This window comes from Dromaius novaehollandiae, chromosome 14 (genome assembly GCF_036370855.1).
Source record: "Dromaius novaehollandiae isolate bDroNov1 chromosome 14, bDroNov1.hap1, whole genome shotgun sequence".
Classification (NCBI taxonomy): Eukaryota; Metazoa; Chordata; class Aves; order Casuariiformes; family Dromaiidae; genus Dromaius; species Dromaius novaehollandiae.
In genome coordinates this window covers 19,382,249-19,408,894 of record NC_088111.1, presented here as the reverse complement: position 1 = coordinate 19,408,894, position 26,646 = coordinate 19,382,249, and the positions used below count along the sequence as shown (strand labels likewise).

At 38.8% G+C, this 26,646-nt stretch overlaps 1 protein-coding gene across 2 annotated transcripts in view; it reads left to right on the top strand.

Moving 5' to 3' along the window:
• The window catches only part of GTF3C1 (general transcription factor IIIC subunit 1), a 57,179-nt gene that overhangs the window by 3,119 nt on the left and 27,414 nt on the right, over positions 1 to 26,646 (top strand). Inside the window, exons 4-19 of one of the 2 annotated variants that reach the window (XM_026107711.2) lie at positions 3,646 to 3,789; positions 4,396 to 4,492; positions 5,184 to 5,307; positions 9,432 to 9,590; positions 10,963 to 11,078; positions 12,720 to 12,969; positions 14,801 to 15,009; positions 16,005 to 16,144; positions 17,316 to 17,469; positions 18,441 to 18,544; positions 19,601 to 19,785; positions 20,153 to 20,437; positions 21,446 to 21,591; positions 22,437 to 22,534; positions 24,253 to 24,349; positions 25,422 to 25,599. In XM_026107711.2, coding sequence (XP_025963496.1) covers positions 3,646 to 3,789; positions 4,396 to 4,492; positions 5,184 to 5,307; positions 9,432 to 9,590; positions 10,963 to 11,078; positions 12,720 to 12,969; positions 14,801 to 15,009; positions 16,005 to 16,144; positions 17,316 to 17,469; positions 18,441 to 18,544; positions 19,601 to 19,785; positions 20,153 to 20,437; positions 21,446 to 21,591; positions 22,437 to 22,534; positions 24,253 to 24,349; positions 25,422 to 25,599 — 2,486 coding nt within the window. Of the gene's footprint in view, positions 1 to 3,645; positions 3,790 to 4,395; positions 4,493 to 5,183; positions 5,308 to 9,431; positions 9,591 to 10,962; positions 11,079 to 12,719; positions 13,045 to 14,800; positions 15,010 to 16,004; positions 16,145 to 17,315; positions 17,470 to 18,440; positions 18,545 to 19,600; positions 19,786 to 20,152; positions 20,438 to 21,445; positions 21,592 to 22,436; positions 22,535 to 24,252; positions 24,350 to 25,421; positions 25,600 to 26,646 lie in introns of both variants that reach the window. The other variant, XM_026107710.2, reaches the window with a different exon arrangement.

Below are 26,646 nucleotides of genomic sequence, written 5' to 3'. Positions count from 1 at the left end.
GGTGGTCTATTAGGTCAGTACACAGGTTTCTGGTTTGGGGAAGTTCTCTCTAAATCACTTTCTTTAAATTTCAGCTGGAGGGGGATTTTCCTTTCCTTTTGTAAACTGCTGAGTAAGCAAGTTATTCTGCCCAAGTTGTGAAGAGATGCCTGGCTTTGTCCCCTCTGTTTGGTTGCAAGCCAAAGGTATTCTGGTTAATGGTTGCCCTGTGGGACACGTTTCCCTGTATCACTTGAATGGGAGCCTGAGTAACCAGCTCCCAAACTAGACATTGTATTTTGTTGTGGAGGAGCACGACACAACCTGTTAGGGAACTTTTGGTTTTGTATGGCAATGCTGCAGTGCATCAGCACCCCTGCTAAGGATTCACTGCTTCTGGGGATGAAATATATGTGGCTTTTAAACTACACTGGCATTATTGTTGGCTATGGCCCAGCTGCTCTGGTCAAGGATCTCAGCCTCCAGAACCACTAAGAAGCGCTCGCAGCCAAGTTGTTCTGGGCCCCTGCTCTGGCCCTAGCATGCCTGTTCCAGCCCTACATCAACTGCACCTCTGTGCTTCCTCTCTCTACCCAAACAGACACCATTGGAAGGTGTCTTAGCTAACTAAAGTGACAGGAAAAAAATAAACTTTTTGTGGATGTTTTTTGCCAGTTCAGTGGCTTGAGTCGGCTCACCAAGGAGTGAGATGAGTATCAGAGCTAACACAAGGGGGACAGTGGTTGTAGTGCAGCCAGGAGCTAGGAAGAGAGGAGGGGGAAGGAGGGCCTGGTGGGACAATATTGGTTCTCATCAAACCATTTCATTAGGCTGTGGTTTTGTGTGGAGACCAAAGGTTAAGATCAGAGGCACATCTCTCTGCTTAGCTGGATTAAACAAATCGGAAAGTCGTAATTAGGACATAACTTCTGAAGATTCTGAAGAACCTAGACCAGATAACACACTACAGTAGTTCTCCTATCAGTCAGGAGCTATGGAGGGTATGTAGCGTAAGAACTAAGACCAAACAGTAATATTTTCCTTTTACTAGAATCCTGATTATGTGGAGACAGAGGATAAAATAGCTTGTCTGGAAAACAAAAGAGGAAAAGAATGGAGGAAGTTAAAAACAAGACTAATCACCAGTGTTCTTCAGAATAGGATTTTAATCCGAGATCTCCAAGTCCCAGCATTCATGTATATCAACTAGTCTCTTGAAACTGTATTAGCTGCCTCTCAGCACTGGTTCGAAGGGGATGACTGGTTGCTACTGTTGTTCACTGAAGTGGTAAAAGGCTTTTCTGTTCACATACAAGTTCTTATCCTACTAATAAAATATGTTAGGCTGTTTATTTCACTTGCTCTTTTCCTTCTTTATTTTTCAAATATAGGGTTAGAATATGAGACTAGAAATACATATATAAAAAGCAAGCAACAAGAAAACTGCAGAAGTTGGAAAATGTCGGAACAAATGTCACCCATGCAACTATATTTTATCCCTCTTTACTTGTGTATTTTTATATATTATTTAATAACACAATCACTTTCATTTTTTACAGGATCCCTGCTATATTCATAGACTCATAGAGGTTGGAGGAGACCTTTGGAGACTGTCTAGTCCAACCTTACTGCTCAAAGCAGGGTCAACTAGAGCAGGTAGCTCAGGACCTTGACCGGTTGTGTTTTGAGTATCTCCAAGGATGGAGACTCCAGAACCACTTTGGACAACTTGTTGCAGTGTTCACCCACCTTTGCAGTGAAATAGTTCTCTTTAAAAAAAGCTGAATATCCTGTATCTCAATTTGTGTGCATCACCTCTATTACTTTCACTAGATATAATGGAGAAGAGTCTGGCTCTGTCCTCTTTACCCCTTCCCATCAGGTGTTTATTCATGTTGATAAGATCCCTTCTGAGCCTTCTTTTCTCCATGCTAAACAATCTGCCTCTCAGTTTCTCCTAGTATGTCAATGCTCGCATCCTTTAATCATCTTAGTGGCCCTTTGCTGGACATTCAATACACATGCAAAGTGTTTGCCAAACCGACAGTTATTCAGCACAAATTGTTCTTGTCATTGCATGTGTGATTTGGGGTTTATTAGCTGCTACCAAAACATTTCACTGAAAACAAAACTGTTAAGACTGGTAGGGTCTTGTTTACTTATTTTTATAGAGTCAGTTTGTTAAGAATAGCCGTCTGTTTTATTTTTTTCGTAGAGCTTAAGATAAAAAGTTACTGGTCCTGCCTGACTTCCTGAATACAATGCAATTGTTTATTTAGCTTAAGAAGGGAAGGCTAAGAGGAGATCTTATATTCAACAACCTAATGGGAGGATGTGGAGGGGACAGAGCCAGACTTTTCTCAGAGGTGCGTAGGGACGGAATGAAAGGCAACAGACAGAAATTGGGACACAAGAAACTTAAATAGATATAGCGATTTTTTTCTCCCCCATGAGGGTGGTCAAATATTGGAACAGGGACCCAGAGAGGTTGTGACATTTCCATCCTTGGGGATATTCAGACCTCAGCTAAACAAGACCCTGACCTTGCTCTACCTGGACCTGCTTTGAGCAGGGGGTTGGACTAGAGACCCCCATAGATCTATTTTTAACCAACATGATTCCGTGATTCTAAGTCTAAGTGCATTATAGAAGGCTAGAGGCTTTAAAGGATGTCAGTTCTCTCACAACTGAATACAATGCAGAGAACAGAAGGAATTAAGCTACTACTTGTGCTCAATGTTGCTTGAATCAGAGGGAATTTATTATACAAGTGATGCCCAGGTCATCACAGCCAGCGTCCTGTGTTTTCTGTTTCAAAGGACAAGAGGCAAAATACCCAAATCATACTGTAAATTCTCTGCAGAAATAGGCACTTCCTTAATGCTGTGGGAAAATCAGAAATTGAGAGGCACTCACTTCTGCGCATTGATTATCCATAAGCAGTGTTTAAAATCACTGCCAAATCTCCTGCTCTAAAGGAATAAATTAAGCTTTTCATGTATTGTATACTAAAGCTTGTTTTCCAGTACATAGTTCAGAGGAAAGCTATAAAAATGTATTTCTCGAGTATTTTCCAGAGCACTGTATTGGGTTCTGTATTCTATTTGCAGTCTTATCAATATGGTAGGCACAGAGGTAAGTCATTTCCCTACCGTTGCTATGGCAGAAATCTAGGTCATAATGCCTTGAATTGTGTGCCTAAAAATAGGGTTCCTACTTAATAGCTGCTCTGAAAAGCTTGTTTTTAAGTGGCTTGTTTATCATCACGTAAAAACTTATTTTGAAAGAAAGAATAGCTTCGAGTTTACAAGGCTTTGTCCAGCTCTACCTAGAAGACTGTTTATTGTGTAATTTTTGTCCTCCCTTCTGAAACAAATGAAGCTAAATTCATGAATGAATTTACTCTCTCTATATAAAGGCATTTGTCTTGTTCAACGAACAGGAAATAAATGAAAGTAATAGAAAATGCTTTGTAGAGTGAATAAAGTTCACAAGCTATCTCAATTTTGGCACTTCCTAGTTTTGAGAATGTCACCTTGAAAGTTAAAAGAACATGTGTCACTAAGACCATAGATAATTTAGATAAAGGGTGTTGGAATACCAGGTCATTAGAATATTTTTGCAGAATCTCCTATTACTATGGATATCTTGCCATCTTTTCTTTAGAGTGGATGCTGGAAAAATTCATTATCACAGAAGAGTATTGGACAGAAATGGTCTCATAACAATGCAGTCCCATGTCATAAGACTACCAAGCGGAGCACAGCAACACTCCATTCTTTTGCTTCTGACTCGCTTTCATGTTGATAGGTATGTGCCACTCAGATGTTTATAATATCTCCAGCGTAGACTGTGACCTTTTAGTATGATGAAAGGTTGCCCTCATGTCACAGAACCATCAAATTCCCTGGTATTGACTCTTGATTTCTGTATTAACTCCTTTTCCAGATGCTGGACAATAAAAGCTTCCCTTTCTTTCAGCTGTAAATAATAGGGTATGCCGGTGTCTGTCACCTGGCTACATAAGCCTTACTCTTGTAGCTTTAATCATTCTGTTACTTTTGAGTGTCCCTGCTTCAAACACATTTCTAATACATTTTGTTTTCCTTTCTTGTGAATGATTAGAACTTGTGCTACTGTGGCTTGCCAATGAAGTAATAGCCTGGGCTTTGTCACTGTTCCCTCAGTCTGGTTCTCTTAGTGACAGATTCTCCCATCTGTTATTGATCTCATTCTTAGATCATGTTTGAAGTCTATTCACAGCAAGAAAAAAATAAGTGTAATTCCTAAAACAATTTAATACCACTTCTCAGGTTACATCCTCTAGTGACTAATATTTTGTGATGGTGTACACCTCGTGCTTTTAAAGTTATGCCCATGCGCTTATATGTCAAATAATTTTATTTTCTTCGTTAGGAGGAGTAAATATGATATTTTGATGGAGAAGCTCTCAAGCATGCTAAGCGCTCGTTCAAACCAGATGGAAACATTAGGAAACTTGAGGGAAGAATTGGTAAGACTCATGATTCTTTTTCAAATTCTCACTCGTATTTTTATGCAATCTAGATGATTACTATCAAAGTGAGTCATTCATACTGCCTGTTTCTAACCTTGCACAATACTTTGGGGTAGGGTATCAAAAGAAAGATATTAAGAACCTGCTAGTTTATTGAATCTTTAAAAAAAAACTCTCTTGGGAGACTGGTCTTTTGCTCTAGATCAAGTTACTCTCACTGCCTGTTATAAGGAAGGCTTTCTATTCAGTTCACAGCTTCAGAAAAAAGTCTGTTCCAGATCCTTTTTTTTTTTTTTTCCATATCCAGACAACAATATCCCAGTGGTGTTCTTGTATTTGATTGCTGCTGCTTCCTTGGAGGGCAGAGCTAGGAAGTCTCAGACAGAACAGCATGCGGAAGCACCTCTACCTGTGCCTGGTATCTGTACTAGCAGGTTTTTAAGATCCTTCTTTTGATACACTGTCCCAAAATTTTGCATTTAAAAACCAACAATATGAATGTCTCTGATATCAATCACATAAAGAATAGAGGCTTGTTGTAGAAAAAGATCATGGAGTTAGAGAGCTCCTTGGTCCTGTGATGTTTATGTTTGCTTCTTTGTGAAGATCAAAGTATAGTTCTATGGATTTCCTGAAATACAGTGTTTTGGGCTACAGTAGTGACTTTTGTCATTGCTCTTTGCATTAGGGTCTTTGTGAAAGAACTTTCAAACGCCTATATCAATATATGATGAATGCTGGCCTAGCCAAGGTAATATCTATCCCATTACAAGATATACACCCTGATGGAGGACCCTACAAGACAAAGAAAGGTAACTAGAAGCATATTCCTGCTTTTTGTATAATTCTATTTATTCCATTTAATATATAAACTTCACATCTTGAATTATAACATGCTTAAGCGAAAGCCAGTCTTTGCAGTTATTTAGAGAAATGTATTAATAAACCTGTAACACTGCAGCCCACTTTGAATTTGTGAGTCTGCTTCAGGTGGGAAGTTGAAAGATAAATCAACAAACTATTCTTATGAAAGGTTATATAAATAAAAGAAGGCCACCATCAGTAAATACCAAGCTAAAGAAATTGGCCATTTTAGCAGTAATTGTCTTTTGCTGAAAGTCGTCAGAAAGCAGAGTTTCTCTGGAAATTTCCATATCAAACTATGAAAGTAAGCTTTGGCAACATTAGCACATGGCTGTAGCGACAAAAGCCACAACTGATACCTCTGAATTCTTTAAAGTAGCCAAGATGGCCAAGAACTGCTATTCAAAAAAGCCATAGTCTCCTGAGGGAGACAAGGAATTCTTTGCTGAGATAGAGGGGGAGACATTAACTGTGACCTTAAGTAATCAAATAACCAACAGGCAGTAGAATCTGGTTACAGTTGTTAGCAGTTTGAAAACTGCAATGAAGAAGGAGTACGGGCCATGGGAGCATCCCCCTTCTTGGAGGTTTGGCTGGTTCAAACAAGGTTCAAACGCTTTAGGGTTTAGATCTGTCATGAGAGGACAATGTCTATGGACAACTTATTTTGCATTCAAAGTTATAGGTTTACAGAAACTGTTGATAATTTATAGACATGTAATGGAAAGACAAGAGTAGATCTGCATTGAAGACAGGGAACAAACAAAAGCAACTGCTTTTTGAAGAAGATGCAGATGAGATGTATGGAAAAGCTGCAGGAAGCAATTACAGAAAGTATGAGGAGGATAGTATCAGCAAAGGAGTTAATAAAATTGCTGAAAGGAATCTAAGTCAAATTTTACTTAATCTCAGAAAATCCTAAATTGGCAGTAAAAAGAAAATAGTTCTAAAAGATGAACAGGGTGTTTTTCAGAAATGCAGTGAACTGTTTGTGCAAAAAATTATTATTTCTCATCACAAATGAGATAGTTCTCACCAATAAGATGATCATAAAGGAAGATTATTTGCACCGTAAAGGAAGAAGTGAAAGAGTCAACAAAATGTGAGAATTTTGAAAAGAAGAAAGTGAATGTCATTGCAGGGAGGATAGATTAAGGCTCTTGATAAGACAATTACTTCAAATCTCTATGGGTGAAGGAAATGTCTGAGCAGGGAAATTATATTGTGAACAAAGAAAGCAATGGCCTAAAGTAGCTACAACATCTAGCAAGGTTCAGTGAGAATTATCCTGTGCTGTACCGAATACATAAAGAAGTGGCTGAAGGAGTTCTATTAGGTACGAGCAACTTTTGACTGGGAAGACCATTTGTCATAAAATATACACCTTCATCCTCTAAGAACGTCAGAGGGTGATGTATAGAGCAAAATTCAGTTAAGAAGTTCGGTTTCAAGAAGGCACTGCAGATCCTTGAAGATATTCCAGAATGGATCAAGATATGATAAAATTGTCATCAAACTTTTATAAAATAGATATTGTGCATAGTTAATGTATTTCTGGTTTAAGCAAATGTTTTGACGTGCGGTGGCTTGTCATACAAGGATATCTTTAGCCACTTAGACGCTGTTTATCATTGTCATTGACAAAAATCTGGATGCTCTGGTCCATTGTCCTTGAGTACTATTATACCAGGTTATGTTTGTTTATACTTCCTCTTACTGAAGTCGGTGTCAGAGCTGCTCTAATGAGCTCAAGACTTTTGCAGATAAAACCCAGAAGACTAGACCGTATTGTAAAAAGATAGGGTTTATAATCAGTAATAAAAACAAAGCTAACTTCCAATTTAAGTATCTACTTAGAAGACAAGGAAATGCAAGAAGTCTATTTATGAGCTTGGTGGCAACACACAAGGCACTAGATGCTTTATATGTTGGCACAATGGTAGCTGCATTTACTGCTTAAAATTTTGCCATAAAAAAACGAACTAATGAATCTTTAACTTGAATGATGATTCCATCCTAACTTAGGGATGTAAAAGCTGAAAATCCACCAAATGCCTTAAAAGCTCTAAGTATTGAACTAGGATGAATTAATAATGGCTGAGTTTCATCAGAGATCAAGATTTTTTAATCTCTGGACTTATACAGGAAAGGAGGTAGAAATATATGGGACCCACTGAGGATGAAGCCAGAGCGTCTGCCGTGGGAAGCACATTATTGAGCAGCAGGCGCTAAAGTAAAAAGAAATGCTTTTTCAAATACTGCTTGAAGTGAAAACTAATGGGCTGTAGAAACACAGAGGACCTTGTAACAGTGCCTACAGCCCCTGCCAGAATGTCAGAGCTTTATTACTGCTCTAAGCAGTATCTGGCAGCGAAAGGATTCAAATTGGGGAAAAAATAAAAGGAGCATCTGGCCTGGAGTTTAGTCACATGATTAAGTTACTACGGATTAACTTCATGTCAGCTAGGCTTCAGTAACTGATCATGTGCAAACATAAGATAAAATTCATTAACTGAAACCTCAATGAAAAAGATTTTCAACTAAAGCCTTTTGCCTGGCATTTATCACAGAGGAGAACTCTGCCAGAGGAGCAGAGATGGCTCTAGAGGTTCACATCCACTGCTGCAGGATGAATTGGCTGCTTCTGCAGTAGCTGCTGAATTGCTGAACTTTACAAGCTGGCAGTGTACAGTAGCCTGGTATTAGTTTACCTTAAACACTGGTCTCTGAATTGTTCAGCAGCTGTTGGATGGCACTGATGATACTGACTCATTCTTGTATCAGGGAGGAGGATCACTACAGTTATCCCAAAGTCATCTGTCCCCCTCTTCTGTAAGATCCCAGAAGGGCAAAGCAGGTGGAGGGTTGCTGCAGCACAGCTAGTGCATGGTAACTTGTTAAGATGTGTAACTGAATCATGTTTATGAGTCTTGTGGCTGGTGAGTAGCAGTATTGTCTGTCTGTCTTTGTATACAACAGCCTTAGATTATGAGTAGAAAGCTTTCTCTGTTTTCATTGCTTGTAGTTATAGTACATCATGTGTTAACAAATTTAGCCATTTCCTAGGTGCAGAAAGTAGTTTAGGATTTGGGGCAAGAAATCTATAAGTTTAGCTTCTCATACATTGTTGCACAGAAAGCTTCATTAATGTAGCTAATATCATGTATCGTGGAGCCTGCAGACGAAGGCTGAAACAAACCTGTTCTCATGGTGATGTTGGAGCTGTGCAGATAACAGTACATTTTAGTCATGCTGTCAGAGCCTGCTGGGTGAGGTAGGACTGTTCTGTTTGACCCTTTTCTTCAGGAGGCAGGGAACAGCTAGTTGCTCAGTGCGTGCTTCCTTCTGTATTTGCATACATGTTGGAGAAGGTGCTAGGACGTAAGATTTAACTGAGAGTTCTCTTAGCACCCAGGACTTTTAAATGTTGGTTACTGGGGGCAGCACCCAACAGGGCCCACCAACTAGTGTCAGCTTTGATCAGCTGCTGAGGAAAGGCAGTCCTGCATTAAGGAACAATGTGGCAGCCATGTAGCTTATCTAACTAGTTTTATCATCTTCAGAAGCATGACTGCATTTCATTATGTGATTTGTGTTTATTGAAAACCACAAATGCTTTGAGTCTGTAGAATAAAAGGAGGTCTTATACCTGCATGAGTGATCTCACAGTCAGATCGGTGTTCTGAAGATGTAACTTTGTGGATCAGCACTTACTCATTTTGCTGATTTATTTTTACTATTGATATTCCTCTTGTTACAGCAGCATTTTCCATTCCACTCATGGATCTTTGTATTGGGCACTCCAAATATGAATACAGACGTAAAAGTTTGGAGCATCTCAAAAATTCTACTAGTTAGTTAGACTCATGTATGCAGAAGAATTGTTACAATTCTTTCCTAGAAATCGGCGGTTGCCTCTTGTTCCCCTTTGCACTACTTTTTAGTGTGCTTCTTTTTAGTCCTGCATTCTCTTTAGTCCAGAGTTCCAAAGAAATGAAATGGCTTGGAGTTTCTCCTCCCCTCCCCGATTTTTTTTCAGGGTTTTTGCTAATGTTAGTGTTCATATTTACAGGGACTGATGTCATGGTCCGTTGCCTTAAACTACTAAAGGAATTTCGAAAGAAAATGGAAGATTATCATGATGATGATGAAGAGGAGATGATCACAAAAGCTGTTCAGCCTGTGGATATTGTTTGTGAAAGGGATATGCTCACCCAGGCTTATGAGTTAAGTAGGTGATGCATTAAGATTGTGTGTGTGTATGTGTGCATGTGTGGTGTCATTTTTTCAGCAAAAAGATGAGTTTTATGTTCAGATTAGACTGGAACTATTGGCTTCCTGTAGGTGGTTGGGGCAGTCATTTAATCACTTTGTACCTCAGTTCTCTATGTGTAAGAAGGGGAAAATATTTTTCTCCTACCTTTTGGGGCAGCTGTTTGGATAGTCAGAAACTTCGAGGTATAGCATGCCAGTGTTGGTCAGAGTTGGGCCTCCCTTGTGGCTTGACACCATGACTCTGCTATAAAAGAGCTCAGCCATGGTTGTTAGACTTTCCAGCATCTCCTCTGAGAAGAGCATGATGCTAAATCTTTAACAAGATTTGCTTGATTCAAAATATCAATTAGTTATTGGAATTCAGAAAACATGCAGGTATTAAAAACTTTTAGCTTGAAGTATTTCCCCTACTAGTTCATCTTTTCATGTCTTGCTCCTTTATATGCGGTAAAGAACTAATACTTTTTAAATGCTTTACAAGCTAATTTGTCTTTAAAGGGAATTAAACAGTTCAGGCTGCTGGGTTTTTTTGTTTTTATTTTTTTAATTTGGGCTAATGTGCTTTTCATTGGGCCTTTTTCACAGTTTAAACAAGAACTCAGAATCTCTTTTTCTATAACTGTGTAGGGGAGGACTTCAGGCTTTTTCCCCCACTTTGTGACAGTGGTGGTTGCTGCCTTGTGACTAGGCTACCTTTCCAATGCTGCCGTTTGTTACCCCTCCCTGTAGGCTTACCAACTATTCAGAATCCCCAAAATAAGACGGTTGGGAGGGATAGAAACAGAAGGACCTTGTGCTTGGGGTGAGAAAAGGTGAGGAAGAAAATAGTGTTTCCTCTTCTTTTCCTACCCCTTTTGCCTTCCATAATGGAAAAACAGACATCTGACAGTAGAAAGCTGTCAGGGGAAAAGTCCACTCGAGCCTTTAATCTTAAACTTTCACCTTCGAACTTTGTTCTATCAGGGCATTGTTTTCACTGCCCCTCATGGTCCGCCAAAATAGCAAAAGCTCTTAAAGTAGCATCTACCAGTTTTAAAATACAATGTCATAGATTTTTTTTTCCTGCAAAATAATCCTAAATAGGTTCTCTATGACAATATTTGACTGTATATTGTGTGTGCCTGTGAGAATTCTTTAGTTGCCTTTTTTTAGTGGTGAATGTTAAGGTTTGTATTCTGGCATATGTTTCCAAATTACGTAGGTTTTAAGACAAGTTTAACTTAATGACAGATATTCAGAGTAAAGGGAAGGTATATACAAATGTATGCATATGTAGTTCAATCACATTATTTCTCTGACATGTTTTCTGGTTTTCCTTTCTAAAATAGTTGAAAGCAGGGGAACCAAAGGTATTTCTCAGGCAGAAATTCGATTGGCTATGAATGTGGGGAAGCTAGAAGCACGAATGCTCTGTCGTCTTCTGGAGAGATACAAAGTTGTCAAGGTAATGGCAAAATAAAATAATTCAGATACTTTTAAAACCGGAGTTCCAATTGTGATTGCTGTGATAATAAGTTAAAACATTGCTAACCTCGTAAAACAGAAAGTGAAGGGATTTGACAATTGACAGCAAAAGAGTTTTGGTGGGATGGAAAAGATTATGGCTTCAGCTGAGGAAAAGGGATGCAAGAGAAGTGTTCAAAAAGTATTCAGTTACAATACACAGAATTGTAACCTACCAGAACTAGCCTGAGGACTAAGCCTAGCTGGCAGAATGCAGCATATCTGATCTCCTAGCTTATGCTTTCTGTGTTGTTTTCTGATTAGATGTCCTGACATTTAATAGTTCAATGACCCAAATGTACAATTTTTTCTCCTTGTTTTTTTTTGCTGTCTGTGATTGAGTGCTTAAGTAATTAAGATTGGGGAAAAAATGCACGTTGTCTCATATCTGCTGACTGTATAGAATAAATGTTCTGGTGATCCAACCCAGCTGGTGGGATTCTACCAGGCACAGCTGCGCAGTGTTCCGTAGTAGTATTGTCTTCAGCACTGTGAAGCAGGTTTACCCTCCGAAACAAGCCAGGCCAGAGAAATAGGCCTCAGCACTGCTTCAGCTGGCCTCAGTCGCTTCCCACTGATAGCAGTAACTGACTTAGGTAACCCAAGTGATGTAGGGGGTCTGCATTTTCTGTGGACTCCTACTTCATGGAGGCTTTATGATACTTTATAAGTGTGTCTCAACTCAAAGTATCCATTTTGGTTCATCTTTGACTATAAAACAACTTTTATTTTGCAGCACTAGTTACTGTCCTTGATGTCTCTACTGAAGGAGGCCCTCTGTAGCTGTAAATTTATGGATCTACTTGCCTTTTGAAAGTATCCATAAATTCTGAAAAATCAGATTCTTTTGCAGAGGTTATGGTGATTAAACTCTTTATTTCCAGGTATTATGTATTTCATTTTCATTTCAACAAGTGTGACTTACAGATGAACAAACTTTAGCTTTCTAACACACACCTCCTCTCCACAAAGGTTCAATAATTGCTGTCTTCCTTAGGCACAGCATTGTTTTAATAACATCTTGTCATTTGGTTAAAAGTTCTGTAGAGTTTTAAAAAAAAAATGTGTAGACCATCTGAGTACTTAAACGTACTTTATCTAGGTCAAGTGTGAAGAAGAAATGCTCCTTCATTGATAGGCTAAGTGTTCAGGTTTCCAGATGCTTAAAAGCACCTCATGTAGCAGACAGGGTGACAGCAATTTCACCCAAGTTTGATCCAGTCAGGTAACCTTTATGTTGCAGTTATTTTGTAGAAAAATTTCTTGGGAAAACAAACCAAAAAAAAAGATTTCCAATCTAAATACATAGTATTTGTTTTTGCTTAGATGTTTCTACATCCCACATATTGTGGGCATTTCATTTTAATATGCAGGTAATACCAATTTATTTATTTTTCAAACAGAATATTCTTTTGTTTTTCATACACTGAGTTTGGTTAATTTTTGTCATTTAGAAAAAAGGATAATGATATTTTGATATGAGCTGAGAACAGCTGGAAAATTTTCCCACTGCTGACACTGGAGGACAGACAGCAAGGATGGAGAAGTAAGGTAGTAAAATAATGTTCCTACTATTTTTTAGGGTTTTATGGAGGATGAAGGTCGGCAGAGGACAACAAAGTATATTTCATACATTTTTGCAGAAGAGAGCGATTTAAACCGTCAGTTTGAGAGAGAGAAGGCTCGAAGTGAGCAGTTAGCTACAGTTACTTTGGGTCTAGTGCCAGAAGATTCCCCACCTGTGGAAGATATGTCTCCTGGAGAAGACGACACCTTTCTCTCAGAGTCTGACAATGAAGAAGAAGTGAAATACAGCAAGAAGAAAGGAAAAGGTCAGAAGGCCAACTCAAGTTCTCTGTTGAAATTAAATTTCCGAGGTGGTCCCCATCAGTCTACACCAGCTAAAGGTAGATCATGGAGATTTGGAGAGAATCCTGCATTTTTCTGATGGATCGTTTTATAAATTTCATATGCTATTAGCTTTCATTAAGTTTTAGTTTGGTCTTATATTTATTTTTACATCTATTCTAGTATTTCTTTGCCTTTTTGATGTTTTGTTTTCCCAAACCTTGCTGTGTTTTGGAATACTGTAGGTGTGATAATCTCTGGGGATTCTCAGGGTTGAAGTGTGTTCCAGTGTCTCTGTGTGCCAGAGTGACCTTCTGGTTATCATTAATCACTGGGAAGACACATCTGCCTCTCCTTAACCATAAGTCAGTTCTCCTCTTTGTCCCATGCAAAGGAAATGGGCTCACACACCTTCCTTGCTCTTTGGATATGCAGAAGTTTTTCAGGTGGCTTGAAGAGCTGAGATGATTCAGCAGAGGGCCAGATGAATTTTCAAAACTCTTGCAAGGAAGAAGGTAGGACCATGTGGCTGGGAATGATCACAACGGGGAGATCGTGGCAGCTAGCAGCCAGGTTGGCTTAAGCTACTTGCAGTCTTGAATAAATTTTTTATCTCCCTTAGTTGTTCTGGAAGGAACTGACAAGGTGTCTCATGGGCCCTGTTTTTCAAAATATCTTACAGTTCAGGTTACGTCCATTAGAGAGCACCATCTTGGTAGAGCTTATCTTTTAAAGTCCTTGAAAACTGCAGGGAGGGTTTGGACAGACTTTATAGTTCTTGAAACATGTTTTATTTCTTCCTCACTAAGGAGAGAGGAGAGCTGTGCCTCTCATTAAAATGCATTGTTTTATTCCATTGGATATGCAAATGTCTTAGGTGCAGGAGATAACACAGGAGCTGACAAGACTTTTTTTTTATTGAAACAAATCTAAAATTTTCCCCTCTTCAGCCGTGTTTTTTTCCAGTTGGAAATGTATGGTGTTGAGCCTTCTATTCTGCATCTGTACATAGGCAAGTGTATTTGACACAAACCTTTAAGTGGAATGAATACATGTAGCCCTATACTGATGCCTTGACTGAGACCAGATAAGATGGTGACTAACCACCTAAGCAGGAGGTTTGGGATGACTTCACCCTCAACCTCATTCACCTAAGCATATTGTAACACAATATGTCTCACAAAGCGGACTGCTTCATCTTTCTCTTGAGAGATTTAGAGCCTCTTTATGTAAAAGCTGCCGACCTCTTGAGGACAGAGTTTGGAGGGGATATGATGGTTTATTGTAACCCTTTGCATGTTCCTACCACTTCTTTAAGGAACTCTGGGAAGAGAACAGATCTCCATATCTGATGCAGATTTTTTGGAGTACTGTCAAATCCTTATTCTCATTCTGCTTTGAGTAAGAACTCTTCCTGTCAGGTTTCTGGCAGAACTTGAGAATCTGTGGGACAGAAATTCTCCTTTCTTCAGACAGCAGTTCCTGGATAAGCTAATCTGGCCCCTCATGGCCATGTAAGAGTCTGCCTCTGGAAGAGGCTTCTGCCTGGAGAGGAGCATAATTTGAAGACTGCACATCCAGAATTCACTTTTTTTCTTTAACTTTTGGAGACTGAGTGCAGTCATTTATGATCAAATCACTGCTCCGAGCAGGGAAAAAGGATATGTGAAAAATGTAGCAGAATGCTTGCAAGTGCACTACCCTGGGTGGTTAAAGGGAAGGCCTTTAATGTAGAGAAAAGCTGAACGTTTGCAGGAATTTGTGAGAGCAGAACAATTACAAGGCCCATTTTCTGTCTTTTTACTCTTAAACCAGGCTCAAAGCCAGCAGCTGTGAAGTCTGTAGGGAAGAAGCTGCCTTCCCCTCGTATTCCTGAAGAGTATGAGCCACCAGACAACTTTTCAGGGGAGAATTCTGCTTTGGAAGCTCTGAAGCAGGAGTCCAGTCTTTCCACCTATGCTCATTCCACTGATGAAGATGGGGATGTGGCTGTGGTTGAGGAGGTCAGGCTTGAAGACCCCAGGGTAAGATCACACGTCTTAATACTTAACGTTTTATTGTTGGTATGGCTGCCTGAGCTAATAGTTATGTACGTCTACAGCAAGTCTTCAAGGTATTATTTTTGTGTTCATCTATGGGACTGATTTTTTTTTAATTTCATTTTTTTCATCTTTCCATATTTCTGTGCACTCGTGCGGTTCTATGCATATTCAATGTTAGAGTCTGTAATGATTCCATTTTTCTTTTAGGCATGGAGATTTCTTTCCAAACATGTAGTTTGTTAAAAACAGCTTTTTCTGCTAAAAATCCTGAACATGCCACATTGAGTCTTGTGCTGCCTCAGCTGTATTGCTAGGAGTGCTGCAGCTATATAAAGTTAAATTAGGAATTGCTTAAGGAAACCACATCCATATTTTGGGTGCAGTGTAATTATAACCTAAAATCTTAAATATTTCAATAGTTAGGAAGGTAGATATCCAAAATGCAGTGCTGGGTTTAGTTCCTTGGTGCTCTACATATTCCCTGTGTTGACTTAATGCATGTCATAGCTTTATGTTTGTCTTTGTCTATGTATGCTGCCTTTCGTCTGGTGTGCCTGCTCTAAACCAGGTGGTGCAAATGGGCTTGGACATGTAAGCTGTGTAGCCTCACTGCCACAGGACTGAGTGTGAGATAAGAAGCCTTTCTGAGAGGCAGGATATGTTGGGTTGGACTCAGTGCTATGTTAATACAGTTACCTTTCTATGCCAAAACACTCTTAAGTTCAACTGGCTAGGAGCATGGGCAGACAGCGTGTAAATCTCTGCATCTACCTATGTGGAAGTCTTAGTTTCTGCCTTGGTTCCCTGCCTGCAAAGGGCAGATAAATAATAATTCCTAGTTGACTAGGGTTTGTTACAGATCAGTACATCAAAACACTGAGTTGCTCAGGTGCTACTGTATAAGGAGCTAACATTAGGCTGCTGATGTTGAATAATTTGAGTAAAATTTTTGTTTTCTCCATGCTGTGCATGAAAAGACCTGTGGCCAAAAGAAGAAGGAAAAGCGATCGAGAGCAACAGCAGTGGAGCGATCTCATGAAACATACAGGCTGCTGAAGCGTCGAAATCTCATTGTGGAAGCTGTCCGAAACCTCCGGCTAATTGAGAGCTTGTTCACGTGAGTCTATCCGAAAATCATCTGAAAGGGGTCTTATGCATTGTGGTAGTATAATCACTGCTTTAGCAATGATGTGTGCTTATTCCATTGTTGGCTTTTCTTGTCCCTGATGGCAGTATTTTACATTCTATAACGTTGAAAGGGATGGCAAACAGGAGGGAGAGAGGCTGTAATGCAGTTATACTGAAGCTTGAAAATGAATCAGCTGTTTGGAAGCAATAATAATTTCTCTGCAGATGATTGTACAAATTAATTTTTACATGTCGTATGTCCAATCAGTAGAGATCAGAGAGCTTTATTTTTTTTTCTCCTTACAGTATGCCAGTGCCTGGCGTTACATAGTAAGATGCAACACTTCTCTGCATTCATATGCACAGGTTTTATTTTATTTCTGCTTTGTTTCAAAATTTATTCTTTTGTAATTCTGTCATTGATTGTAGAGATTCTTATCCTCATGTCAGTTGGTCATCATTGGCTACCAGGAGTCTAGCGGTGGCCCAGAAGATTACTTTTTTTTTTCCATTTTATGTGGGATGGTTATGTGTCTTCTCATGGCTTGTCTTGTCTGGACTAGAGATATTTCCCTGAGTGCTATAACATCTTTCAGCCTTTTATGATCCCCCTTAAAAGAGAAATGAAAATTCTGGTGCTCTGCTGGAGTCCCAGCTTACAGATTAGCCAGACGCTGTTGTCGCAAATCTTGATTGCACCATCCCATCTTCTATGTCAGCATGTGAGATCCTGGCACATAAATTCATACAGGGTTGCTTTCCAAAGGAATTTAGTAAGAAACCATGGCATTATTCTCATCCAGTTTGATAATTTTGAGACTTCTGTCATCTAGTCCACTTGCAAAGTGCTGCGGAACTAAAGCTTGGTCTTATGGCATGGCATCATCACAGGTCCTCTAGCCAAGTCCAAGAACAGGCTTAGGAGATATTTCAAGTCTTTGCTATCTCCTTCAGTGCTGCCAACAGGTTCAGAACTGTTTTTCCAAGATTGAAAGAATCAGAAAAAGGGCCTGGAGCACTTATGCAAAAGTATATGAAGAAATGCGTTAGGGATAGTAGGGTTTGAGTGTGCTCCTGCAGACTACTACAAGGGAAGAACTGGTTGGGCAGTTTGGAGCATTGCTGGGCTTAAAATGCAAGATGCTGTTTGTATCTTCTAGGCTTCAGAAAATGGTCATGGATCAAGAGAAGCAAGAAGGCGTCTCTACCAAATGCTGCAAAAAGTCTATCATCCGATTGGTGCAGAAGCTTTCACGAGAAGGACTCCTCAGACTCTATCGTACTACAGTCATTCAAGATGGCATTAGTAAAAAGGTGACTGCTCAAACTTTGGCAATAGAAACAGCTTTTCTTGTCCTTTTGCTTTAGCAAAGTGTTTTGGGCCTTTTTACTGAAATATTTTGGAGGACTTTACTTTTTGTAGCAGAACTCACAGTTGAGCTGCCCACAAGCTACATGTCCCAAACCAACCTACATGAAAACCAGATCAGTACTTTCAATTATTGTGCTCCAGATAATTCCCAGACCCAGAGATAGTCTAGAGATAAAAATCTCTGAATCTCCCTTTTAAGAGGTTCTGCTGTTTGTCAAGCACACAATTCATGGTTCTCTCTCTGCACTGTTCAAGCTGCAACACAATTGTGTTTAATCCACTTTTGAAATCTAGGGGTATATGAGAAACCATTAGTTAACTTCTGAGTTGAAATTTATAGTATGTGATCCATCTTTTTTTTTTTTTTTTAACAAAATCCATTGTTTGCCTTTGATGGAAGTTTTATGGAAGTAAAATGTCGGTAGTTTAATATCGTTTTATAAAACTGACACTTGTCATGTAACTTGTTAGTGTGATATCTTCATAAGCAGGGATAGAAACAATCTATTGAAAATTACCTGCTACACAGTAACTGTAGAGCACATATGAAAACTTGATGGATTAGTTTGGTGTTATGAAGTATGGGATTTCATTCATGCTTTTCAGCCTAATATTTGCAAGTTTAAATTTTTGTTCCCAAAATATTTCAGATTAAAAAAGAAAAGAGGGTTGAACATATGAGAGAGCTGTTTATTTGTACAGAGACCATATGACCTAGCCTCTTCATAGTACAAACTAAACAATGGGATTTTTGATTTTTGATCCACTGTGAATTATCAAAACTTTACAGGATGCATAGGGCATCCATTGTAGCTACCCTTAATTAACTGGCTATTAAACTCTGATAAATTATGCAGCAGATTAAGAGCCAATATCATCATAACTATCTTTTGTTTTCTGCTGCTCTAAACAGGTAGAGTTTGTTGTTCATCCTTCTGTGAGTCCTAATGATCCCCTTGTAAAAAGTGCCATTGAGCAGGTGCGTTTCCGAATCTCCAATTCAAGCACAGCAAACAGGCAAGTTGCAGTGGTCTGTATGGTTTGTGTGGAACTTGGCTTATCACATCTAGTACATGCAGAATTATATGGAGGAAATAAATACAAAGTAAGCAAAAGAAAAATTAGCCTCTTCCTTAGCAATAGAGAAATGAAAGCACAAAGATAAAGCAACATCCTGAATGTCTCCCAGAATCATGAGAGAAGAGCAACTGCACTCTGATCCCTTGGACTTTAACCTTCAAGGTTAAAGCCTCAACTTCAAGGTTTAGTTTTCCCCATGCTCCTTTTGCCATATGCATTCCAGAGAGGCTGTCTTCTCTTGGTGTCACTAGCAATTACAGTACAGACGTTAACTTACTAATTTGCTAAAGATTTGAACTTCAATTTTTGGCTCATTTGCAAGCCTTAGGTGCCTTGTAGAGAAGACTGGTTTACTCTTTTCCTTTAAAACAGTCACCAAAGGAAGATGAGCTGGAGCTGCTATCTGGTAGTTTGAGTGCTTTCTTAAGAAGGGGAGGATCTGAGGGAGTTCCAGTTTGCATCTTCTACTTCTCAGCGCGTTAGTCATAAGCATAGGCTGAGATCATTGTCCAAGCACCAGTCCCCTGAGCAGCAGAGAGTTTGGAGAGAAAGCATAAACAAGGAACATGATGATGTAGCCTCATAAGGAGGCCACTTCCCTAAGATGAGATTTTGATCCCTTCTTCAGGGACTGTTTGTGCATTCTCAAATGAAAATCACAAGTTTGTAGTTGCCCCATATGTCTAGAAAGATTAATATAGGGCAAGGAGTCTGCTATCAAGCTGTTTTCATGTCTTTGAGAACAGGGTTGTGCATGATAAATTCTATTGCTTGGCTTATCTTTCCAAATAAACCCATAAAAGGACCTCTTCTTCAAAATATTCTTATTCAGTGTAATTTCATGGAAGCAAGTTCAAAGCCGTCCTCCTTTCGCAGAAAGGAGATTTGCATTTCTTTTAGTCACTAGCCTCAGTAATGCCATCTCTGTTCAACTTAGATAAGGCTTGAGCATCTGCTTTAGTTCTACCAAAGTGCTATATGGTTTTAATTTAGGATTAAAGTTCCCCAGACACCAACATCCCAGGAGCATGCTGAGGAAGAAAACTTGGGGCAAGAGGCCGCTGCTGATTCAGGAGAAACAGAAGAAAGCTCTTGTAAAGCTGAAAATAATAATCGGGCGAGGAAAACTGATGAAAAAATGGGCATAACACAGTTAAAAAATTACCACCCCGTTACAGGTACATTTAACTTTGTTTTTCTGTCATCTTTCACTTCCCCATCTATTATTAATAATCACTTTCAGATGTGGGGCCCTTGTAAGATGTATGTATTTTTTGGTTTTGTTTTTCTTTTGTAGATGTCTTACATTAGAGGCAGCCTCAGCTAGGGACCACTATCCAATGTCTTTTAACTTTTTATTTTCTTTACAATTGTGAAATGGAGCATTTTCATTTACTACTACTTCACTACCATTTGTCACTTATATTTACCTTCATTTGCCAACCTTTCCTTCCAGTTTTCTTCACATCAGTTTTGCAGAGTTAGCTGTTTTGCCTGTTCTAATCCATTTTTTATTTCTGTTTGGTATTTAATCTTTCCTCCCAGTTCCAGGGCTTGGGCGTTCTCTTGGCTTTCTTCCCAAAATGCCCCGTTTAAGAATGGTCCACATGTTCCTCTGGTACTTAATTTATGGTCACCCTTTAAATGGAACACGACAGAAAGTAGGTAGTGATGGTGAGAAAAAAGGCAACAAGCAAGGGCTGGATGTGAATGCTGCAGCACTTCAAGCCCAACCAGAGGCAACAGATGGGACTACACAAAGTGTGACAACTGTGGTGAATCCCGAAATCACTGCACAAGAGACTGAAGTAGAATTGTCTAATGAAACAGGTGAGAGGTGGCACATCCCAGCTTTGCTACAGATTTTGCTGTGCTTCAGTGTAATATTTCCATAACTGAGAATATGATTTTAGTGAAAATGCTTTAAGGTAGGAACATAGATGCTTGATGCTTCAAAAAAAGTACTCAGAGATTATTAATGGTTTGTTCTCAGATTGAATGTTATATAGGGACTTTGTTCTGGGTCCAATCCAGATTAATATTTTTCCTAATTATTTGGATAATGAAATAAAGTAGGTTCAAATTGTGAGTGATAACAAGCTGGAGGTTTGCTACTAATTTGCAGAGTGGGATTTGAATTCGGAATGATCTTAAAATAATTGGAGAGAGAGTCTAGAGTAAAATTTAATTTCAGTAGGGATAGGTCCACACTGAAACCATAACCTTATATAAGTACTGTTAAACTAATCTAGAAAATGTTGCCACCTTATGTTTCTTACACAAAAAGAAGATGTAGTAAGGGGGAGAGGATACATGTCTTTCCAGGTGAAAAAGGATGTTAGAAGTAGTTGATAGATTATTCTCCATGCTACTGGGGATAGAAAAAGAAATAATGGCATTGGAAGGATAGTTAAGCCTTGGAACAGATTATCTTGGGGGAAAAATAAGTTTGATGGGGATAATGTGAGCATCCTTTTCATATTTCAGAACATGAGAATGCATTATATTGGTGGTTTTCAGCCATGCTTTAAAATGTCTGTGTAAGCTAAGAAAGAAAAGCAAACTTTTTGTCAGTAGGCCTAAATGTGCTTTTCAAGAGTCCTCACCAAAACTGAAAAAACTGCAAAAGTCCACTGCAAAAAAGATTGAAAATCTATGAGTTAGATTATTTTTAGGTCATTTTAAATTTTCAGATTTCCAGTCTATGAACTGCCAAATGTGTTCTGCTTGATTAAAAGGTAGACCTCGTTTCAGATTTCTGTGTTTCCTTGTGTCCAGAGTCCAAACAAACTGTTAAGTTTGCCCTGTGTGAGTCTAAGCTAGTCTTCTTGTTCCTAGTGTATGTGGATGATGCATCATGGATGCGCTATGTCCCTCCTCTCCCAGTTCATAGAGAGTTTGGATTTGGATGGGCTCTTGTCAGCGACATTCTTCTCTGCTTGCCTCTCTCCATCTTTGTTCAGATAGTGCAAGTCAGCTACAAGGTATAGTGCTTTTTCTTTGTTTCACATTTGGTTCAGTTTAAAATCTGATAGTATCTACTGTACCTATAAACAGTAATAGATATCCTGTTAGTCTATTTTAACAAAGTTAGCCACTAGCGAGTAGAAACTTTAGTTATTGATAGTTTTTTTTAAATAAAAGTTAGTTGCTTTTACAGCCACACTGTAAAAATGTATAGCCCTGTAATGCAGCAAATCCTTCAGTTAATATTTTGCAAAGAGATTTTTATAATCTGGTTGTTTAACATGAATATCACAGAATGGTTGAGGTTGGAAGGGACCTCTGGAGATCATCTAGTCCAACCCCCCTGCTCAAGCAGGGTCACCTAGAGCAGGTTGCCCAGGACCCTGTCCAGACAACTTTTGAATATCTCCAAGGTTGAAGACTCCACAACCTCTTTGGGCAAGCTGTTCTAGTGCTCAGTCACCCACCCAGTAAAAAATTTTTTCTTATATTCAGACAGAACTTCCTGTATTTCAGTTTGTGCCTGTTGCCTCTCGTCCTGTCGCTGGGCACCACCGAGAAGAGTCTGGCCCCATTCTCTTTACACCCTCCCTTCAGAAATTTTTACGCATTGGTTTGATCGCCCCATAGCCTTCTCTAGGCTGAACAGTCCCAGATCTCTCAGCCTTTCCTCATTTGAGATATGCCCTAGTCCCTTAATCATCTTAGTAGCCTTTTACTGGACTTGAATAATGTTTAACCATTTTACAAAAGCAGTAATATTTGCTCAAAAATACTTGTGTAGACAGTTCTGATAGGAAAGCTTGATACTTTAGAGGATAATTATCTTTCACATTTTGATTAACTTATAAAATAATTTTAGGTGGATGGCCTCGAGGATTTTTTAAATGATCCGCAGAAAAAGCACACACTGATCAGATTTCTTCCAAGGTCAGTCCGACAACAGCTTCTCTATAAAAGGTAAGTGGATGAGTCAAAGGAAATGGCTCTAGGGAGGGAACCGTTGAGTGTTTTTTCAGATATTTCTGTGTCAAAGAGAACTTTGTAACCTAAAATGAGGGTCATCAATCTTCTAAGGACAGTGTGTGAAATTATATTTTTCTCTCCCAAATAGAAGGTAATAAGAAATTAATGAACAATATTCATGCATGCTGTCAGGCAGTCTTTGAGAGCTGGCAGGCTCTGTCCTTCACAACTCGTCAACAGGATGTTTCTTCTGTTCAAACACACTCCTGCTGCTAAATTCAGAATTTAATAGAGTCTGAATGTTGCTGTCCTTCATAAATCTCTCGGATGCCACATATCCCAGTTCCAGCCTCTCATATGTACCATTTAGATTCTACCCACATGCTCTCAGTGGCATGTCTGCCATTGTTTGCCATTCCTCATCTAGAAGATTTAAAAATTGAGATTGGATTGAGGAAAGGGAAGGAAAGCAACATTAAAGTAAAGTGATTTGAATATGTAGAATTGGCAGCACTATTACAGGCTCCATTACTTTTTTAGTAATGCTGTTAGTTCCCCCAGGAAGCCATTGCCATAGGTGCGGATTTGGTTGGTTGGAAGCTTTTACCACATTCTGCAGATCTGCAAACTCACCTTGGCAAGTGAGTAGTGTTAGACAGAACCAGCTGCCAAAACTTGTGATCAGGCTGGTCTCTCTTATGGCAGTGGTTTCTCTTCAGAAAAATCTGGTCTAGCTGTCTCAGATTACTCAGGTTTGCAATTCCTAACGTATTACTTCCTAAATCTTAGTAATGAGCATGCTGGATTTCTGAAATTTTCTGAAATCTGCAGACTTCATTGAATAGCTTTGTGCAGATCAGTGTGATGCATAATCAAATTGTCTCTTTGCCCTTCCATTCATTAAAACTTCTAACTTTACCAAATTGGGTCATTATTTGTGGGGTTGTCGAATGATGTTTCTGAACCTTACAGAACACTTCTGCTAAAATAGAAGCCCTATTTAACAGTATGGAAAAACTTAGATCTTAGTGAAGTTAAATGTGGACAAAATTGGATTTTTCCTAAACTCTATCTCAGAAACCAGATCTTGCAAAAGCTTCCTGAAATTTCCAGAATTTTACAGTTTTCTTTAAAAAAAAAAAAAAAAAAAAGTAACAATAGGTAGATACATGGTCTGGAAAATGTCATATTTTTTGCTTTGCTGCAGTTTATAAGCAACTGAAAGCAGTGTCTTAGAGCATTCAGTTCTAAACAACCTTAGCTACAAATCTCTAAGGATTGTTGCCCATTTCTTTATACGGACATATGTGAAGTTCTGTCAGCTCATATTTACCAATCATTTCCTCTCACTTATTCTCACTTCTTTTCATAATACAGAATTATCTGCAGATCTGCCTGTGCTCTGACCTTCTTTAACTCATTGGTACATTCAGTATTTCTGGCAAATTTTGTTCTTTGAAAATAAAATGTTGTTATTAATTGGCTAATAGCCTTTCTGATTTGAGGAAAGGAAACGTGGGCTTTGAGGTTTAATATGTTTTCCACAGGCTGATGATTCCAAGAAAATATCACTTTAGAAATTCTAAAACCTAGTGTTTTAAAAAAGCAGTGAATTTCCTGAAACTTGAGGCTTCTCCATAATATGTTTTCTGGTATCATTGTAATTATTGTTTTCATGAGTGCTAATTGTAATGCTTCTAACACTACTGCAGGAGGTACATCTTTTCGGTGGTAGAAAATCTTCAGAGGTTATGTTATATGGGACTAGTACAGTTTGGTCCAACAGAGAAGTTTCAAGACAAAGATCAGGTAATTTTTTGAGAGCTTAGCTGTTGCTCTGCGTGGTATTTGTTCAGTGAGACAAATGAGTTTTCAGGCTTCTGATTACCTTAAATAATTGAGTAAAATGTTGATGTGTATGCAAACCTCAAATTCCTAGTGACATACTGCAAGTTGTGCAGATAACTTCTGCCTCTTTCTCTGGAAAGAGATGTCTCAAACGTACAATGCTGAAAGTTGCACACAACAGTGACTTGGAAATTTCCAGACTGGTAGCTCCATATGAAGAGTGTGTGTGTCACATTCTCTTCCATCACACTGAACTGGGATGGCATTTGAATCCTTGGGAAAGAAGAAAGAAGAAAGCTCTGAAAGGGCCTCCAGGGACCCTGACTATGAAATGTGACCTTTGCATTTAAACATGTGCGCTACATTCTCCTGCAGTCTTAGTTTATAAAGGAACTGAGGGTAATAGTAAAACTATACACTTGAATTAGGCTATTTAGTGGCAGCATAAGGAACCTACTTGTAGGGATACCACAGACAAGTTGTTAGAAGTTCTCATTTAATTCAAGGAAACTAATGGTACATATTAACTTAGCACAGGTGAGAACAATCTTTAAAATGATGTTCAGTCTTGGGTGTCTAACACAGAATAAAATCAGAGTAAAGTAGATGATGCTGTTGCACATCTTTTTGTAATACAGAGAACATGCAAGAGAGAACACCTTCCCAGCATATGCTTTGTAAGAATAAGAAAGCTAATTAGGCCCCAAATCAGATCTAATTATTCATCAAATTCTGAATGAAAGCTTGTAGAAAATAATCACTCTCTCTGGAAACTTGGAATAGTCCTGGTGCACAAGGAGGAAAAGAAACTGTCATTATCAATCTAGAAATGAAATTTCTGGATTGCTGGCAAAGTAGGTTTAGGAATGGATTGCAATGTGCGTGTGTGTGTTTCTTATCAGAGTATTGGCTCCAAATAGCAAAGACTCAGCAAGTTCTAACCACTCCTGAACTACATTAAATTGCTTGTCCTGTAAATTAGGCAATTCCAGTGATTTTTACCTATCAGCCTGAAACATGCTCTATTTGACAGGTATTTGTGTATATGAAGAGAAATGCAGTGATTGTTGATACCACTATCTGCGACCCTCACTATAACCTGGCTCAAAGTAGCCGCCCGTTTGAGAGACGCTTATATGTTCTGAGTACCATGCAAGATGTGGAAAACTTCTGGTTTGATTTGCAATGTGTCTGCCTTAATACACCATTGGGTATGGTATAACTGTACATTCTTACCACCTTTACCTTTTGTTTCATTTATACCACAATTCCTCTTCCTTTCCCATAACATGAGGCAGGTTCTTTTTTGTCACTTCCGCTGTCGTGCTCTCTTGACTGGTCTCCTTGTAGACCAAAAACAGCTGGAACTTGAAGTTCTGCCCGTGTAATTCTATGAAGTTGAGATCCAAGAATCAGAATTGCACACTTCATATCTTCAGAGCGGTGTTAAAAGGAAAATGTTACTATCCTGTTAGAAGTATGAAATTTGATCATAGCCATGTTAAACTTCAACCCAACCATGAAAAAGCCTTTTCAATAATAGTTACCAGTAGTGACTATTTTCCTGTAGTTTTTGTCATAGTTCTTTTTATCAGTTGAAGTGGAGATTTATTTTTTTAGAAGGTTTAGCAACATGATTCTAATAAATAGCCTGAGTTAGATCAGAAGTAGAAGTTAAGGGAGTTTATGAAACCCAGTATTTTGGACTTTGTGTTTGATCCTTTTACATTTGTAAAGAGGATATGCAGCTACAACATGTATACGTTAAAAAAAATAAAAGGAGCAGGGAGAGGGAGTACCTGAAATGCCAGACAACACTTTTCTATGTGTTCATAATTGTATCTTACTTTTGCATCCAAGCAGTTATCTGCAAAAAATTCTTTACACATTTGTCAAATGGTAGCATGTTTTGTGATTGTTGCAGCTTTCACAGCCTGATCAGACCTTTTTTTTATTTTCTGTAAACCTTCATGTGACTCCTGTGCTATATCCCAAATATATCTCCAACGTAAAGGGCTTGCATCTCATCTTAAGGGCTGACATCTTAAGGGCTGTGATTTATGCCTAGAATGTCACTGAACTGCTGCAATTTTCTACTTACAAACAGTACCAGCCTCCCTATACTTCTGACCTGAGTACGGTTTGGGCAAGTTAGCACCTTGTGCAGGAAATTAACTGGAAGGCCATTAGCCTGTGTAACACAGTAGCATCTTTTATAGATTAAAATCTTGCTGGATTAAAATCTTGCTTCTCATCCT